A 4,532-nucleotide genomic window follows, 5' to 3' on the forward strand; every position below is an offset into this window, starting at 1 on the left:
TTATCTGACACTGCAGGCATCAATTTACATTGAAGTGTGAATGGTCACTTTCCCACAAAACTTGTCACTTGTATCAGCTAGGCTCCCTTCTTCTTATAAGGAAGTCTAGTGATCTGATAGGAAATTTTATTACACATTTCCAGAAAGTGTTTCTTTTGAAGTGACCTTTCTAAGATTACTTTGAAAGCAATTTCCTTTGATGAAATAGGACAAAGGTCTGTGATGCATCCTATGTAACTAAAAGAAGTGGTAGTTGTTTTATTCAGCCAAGACCATCTGGCAGAGAGGGCTGCAATCTATAGTAAATAAAACTGATGCAACTAGTCTCATATATAATTAATCCTGTGGTCTTAACAACTATATATATATACTATATATTATTTAATAATCTTCACAAGTACCCTGGCATAACAGACTGCCCTGCAGCAAGGCAGCTCACTAGGCTTGAAAGGATTCCTTCCTAACAAGGACCTGTGGACAAAAAAATAAAAAAAAGACTAAGTAAACCTACATAGTCTTTTACCAAAAAGGGCAGCATTCACATCCTGGGAGGCGCAGAGGGAATTATACCCCCTAAGTTCCCAACAGCTTAAAAACCACCACTGCTCTATGAAGAGACTGAATTGGACTACAGCTAAACCCCCAAAGAAAAAACAAAGCAAACTTGCTCTGCTTTAAAAAAATAAAAACTCTTGATTGAAGAATCAAACACCTAACTTTACCACCTCCATGCAACTACAAGCAAAGAGAATGACTGGGGGCTATGGGTCAGGGGAGGGGTATTTGACAGCTTTGGCTGTAGTGCTCTTTGCCTCCTCCTGCAGGCCAGGAGTGATATTCCCAATAGTAATTTTGATGATCAGTGGACTCACCATGTCATTAGAAAGAAATATTGGTCTGGATAACAATCACTTTTTATTGCATGAAAAAACATTGTATATCATTATATAGTAAAAAGCTGCATAATATGATATATGCACACAATGGTATAAATATACCTAACACTTGTGCTCTTGATACAAAGGAATTATCAGACATATAATGTTCCCTTTATATATACAGTATGTGCCATTATCAGTTCTTGTGGCTTCTAACTAACATGAAAACATCTAAGAGATATAATGTCAAGTTACAGAACATGACATACATATTACATACCCAGTATACATGTAGGTTATAGTAGCCATTTAAATTAAACTGATTATGATGATGTATGTACCGGTTACTGATATTGTGTCTCATTAAATAAAATAAGTTTCCCCTCAGTAATTCCTCTGGTATATAACATGTACAATGCTAAGCAAAGGTTTATCCACATGATGTGCACATTGAATATATCTCCCAGATGTCAAGCATTTGAGACTGATATTCTTGTTTATATAATTCTCTAACACTTTATTCATATAAAGACTCCTTTATTCTGTAAATATAATTATTTTATTCCTGATGTAAATAAAACGTACAAATCCTAACACTGGCGTATTAATAAACAACACTGGGGTGCTTTGGTGGTGAATGGTTGTGTAAACTGGTCAGTATGAGGGCAGATCTGTATCTTCCTGTGTGGTGTTTGTATTCTATCACATTCATATGACAGAAACTGAGGTGCACATATATAGAGGAACAGAGGACAGCAAGAGAGCACTTCCAATCTGGGGCTTTTATAACTGGGATTAGAAAGTATTATTTACAATAGGATCCTTTTTGATGATTCTATTTAGAGAGTTTGTCCTCTTTGTGTATATAAAGTTTATTTGTATGTAAATATTTGGTGTTTTGTGATACCTAATTTCAATAAAAAAAACTTTTTTCCACTTTCTAAACCTGTGAAAGGTTTCTTCCCTTGTGAATCCTTTCATGAGTTTTCAGACTACTCTTATGTGTAAAACTTTTTCCACACTCTGTACATGTGAAAGGCTTTTCTCCTGTGTGACTCCTTTCATGATATTTCAGACTACTAATTTCTGTAAAACTTTTTCCACACTCTGTACATGTGAAAGGCTTTTCTCCTGTGTGACTCCTTTCATGAGTTTTAAGATTAGTCTTTAGTGTAAAACATTTTCCACACTCTGTACATGTGAAAGGCTTTTCTCCTGTGTGACTCCTTTCATGAATTTTCAGATGACCTTTCTGTGTAAAACTTTTTCCACACTCTGTACATTTGAAAGGCTTTTCCCCTGTGTGAATCCTTTCATGCTTTTTCAGATTAGTCTTTAGTGTAAAACCTTTTCCACACTCTGTACATGTGTAAGGCTTTTCTCCTGTGTGAATCCTTTCATGAGTTTTCAGAACACTCTTTTGTGTAAAAACTTTTTCCACATTCTGTACATGTGAAAGGCTTTTCCCCTGTGTAAATCATTTCATGATATTTCAGACTACTCATTTCTGTAAAACTTTTTCCACACACTGTACATGTGAAAGGCTTTTCTCCTGTGTGACTCCTTTCATGAGTTTTAAGATAAGTCTTTAGTGTAAAACATTTTCCACACTCTGTACATGTGAAAGGCTTTTCTCCTGTGTGACTCCTTTCATGAATTTTCAGATGACCTTTCAGTGTAAAACTTTTTGCACGAGGGGCGTGTCCGGGCGGCAGCCATGAACGGCTGCAATACTTGGAGCTCTGCATACCACCAATATAATCCGCCGATTATAGGAGGCTATTTGACCCATCTGCTTTAACAACCTGCAAATCAAGACCTAAGACATATTGCTTTACTGATTGGTACCACTTTTGACAGATTTGCCTCATCAGAAGCCCAAGTCTGGACTGTTAGAGGGAAGGCGGCGGCCATACTACTCTCTCTCTCTGACACCCCCCCCCCCCCCGGTTAACCGGGTAGAGCAGTTCTGGTAACTGTACAAAATAGGAACCGTGGGGACACAAACCGAGTACTTGGACTCACTAGTATGCTAGAAGTTACGTACTGAGAAAATCCTTACACAGCAATTACGCGCCGACTTTAACAAAATGGAGTCTGCTGGGCTGCTACTACAGGAAGTGGAGACGCTGCTTGTTGCGCACTTCGAAAGTCTCACTATAATATTTCAAGAAAGCTGGAACGCTCTAAGGGTAGATTGTGGCTTCATAACTCGGAAGCCGCAGTCACTAGCCTCAGCATCAATTATTTGTGACTTACCTCCTGAACGAGGACCTGCAACGAAACTACCCCTAGATCAGACCATCAATGTTGACCCTCACCGGCTCACAGTGGTAGCAACTAGCCATGGGAATGTCAAGCACGTTCTGATTAGGGAGGCTGAGATGGGGCGCAGCTTCTCTGACCGGAATACCACAAAGAGAGAAAGCAGTGTGGACACGATCTGTACTACAGAAAGTGAAGAAAGACCTGTCCGGATCAATACCCCAGAGAACTGTCAAGCTAAGTTACTCACCTGTACAGCTGTGGAGGCCATTGTGGGATGCAACCCCCAGCTCCAAGCAGTGGCGGTCTTGACTTTGCAGAGGCCGCCTCCCAGAGATGGGTCTCAACGGGGAGCTCACGCTGATAGCTCTTTCCACATGGTTGCTCCTGACACGCAAGCAGTGAAAACTGGAATATGGCGATTACAGGTAGTTTTGCTCCGGACTCTGGACTTTGTATGGAGGCAGTTGTCCTTCTACATTTCTCTGCATCCCCTATATTTCACCTTTAGTGGCAGCCATATACTTTCACAGAGCCTGAGGGTGGGAGTGGGCTAGAGACTTTGGTGACTTTGAGACCTATTTCTAGATTTGTTTCTAGATATAATTAAAAAAAAAAAAATAATAATTTTTGTTTTGGTTATAATAGGATCTTCATATGGATGGGGACTTAACGTTAAGTTTATATTTCTGTCAGTTACATCACCTTCCTACACACTCTCTTACAGGTCTTAGTCCCTGCCAATTAGTTCATGCTCTGTTGTCCAAGGATCTGCTAGGATAAGAAATGTCATCTTTGTTCTTAATATCTGTTGATCCATTCCTTAACCTATACCTTATTAACCCTGGTAACAGTGCATAACCCGTGGTGAGCTCATACCCAAACGTAATGATAATGTGACTGCTTTTCTTATTTTCATGCTAGATACATTAGTGTGCATTTTAAGTTTTCTCACTGGTGGCCTTGGCACTAGCGGCCGTGGTGCTAGGGCCCACTATTCCTGGTATAGAAAAATATTATTGAGCCGTCATTCCCCACATTAATCCGTATGTTAATTGTCATGCTACTAGGTATTCTTCTGTGCAATAAAGGTTAAATAGCATGTAACTGCCACTTTTTATCTCCCACAGGGGCCTTCTTAATCCTTCATTTCCCCTCCACTAGTAAGACCCTAATTTTACAGACCCAAAAATCTTTATTCTTAGTTAGGGGTACAATTATTCATCTCTAGTTGGAAACCTCTGGCCAATAGCCTATGGGCTTGTATTTAAGTATGCTAAGCCGGAAGCAAGTTGGCATTAGCCTGTTAAGTTTAATTACAATCCCCACGGTTCCTTAGTTCCCCCCCCCTTTTTTTCTTTTTTTTATCTTACCATTAATGTTATAAAT

General features: G+C 39.4%; 1 protein-coding gene across 1 annotated transcript; it reads right to left on the minus strand.

The window, feature by feature from the left end:
* Nucleotides 1-1,851: 1,851 nt before the first annotated feature.
* LOC128659199 (oocyte zinc finger protein XlCOF6-like) lies at nt 1,852-2,518 on the minus strand (the record flags this gene model as incomplete). The annotated part of the gene is given in 2 exon segments (XM_053712881.1): nt 1,852-2,307; nt 2,309-2,518. Coding segments are annotated over 2 exon segments (666 nt in total), but the record flags the coding sequence as incomplete, so codon positions are not given.
* Nucleotides 2,519-4,532: the final 2,014 nt, after the last annotated feature.

The sequence above is a fragment of the Bombina bombina genome, chromosome 5 (assembly GCF_027579735.1).
Source record: "Bombina bombina isolate aBomBom1 chromosome 5, aBomBom1.pri, whole genome shotgun sequence".
NCBI lineage: Eukaryota > Metazoa > Chordata > Amphibia > Anura > Bombinatoridae > Bombina > Bombina bombina.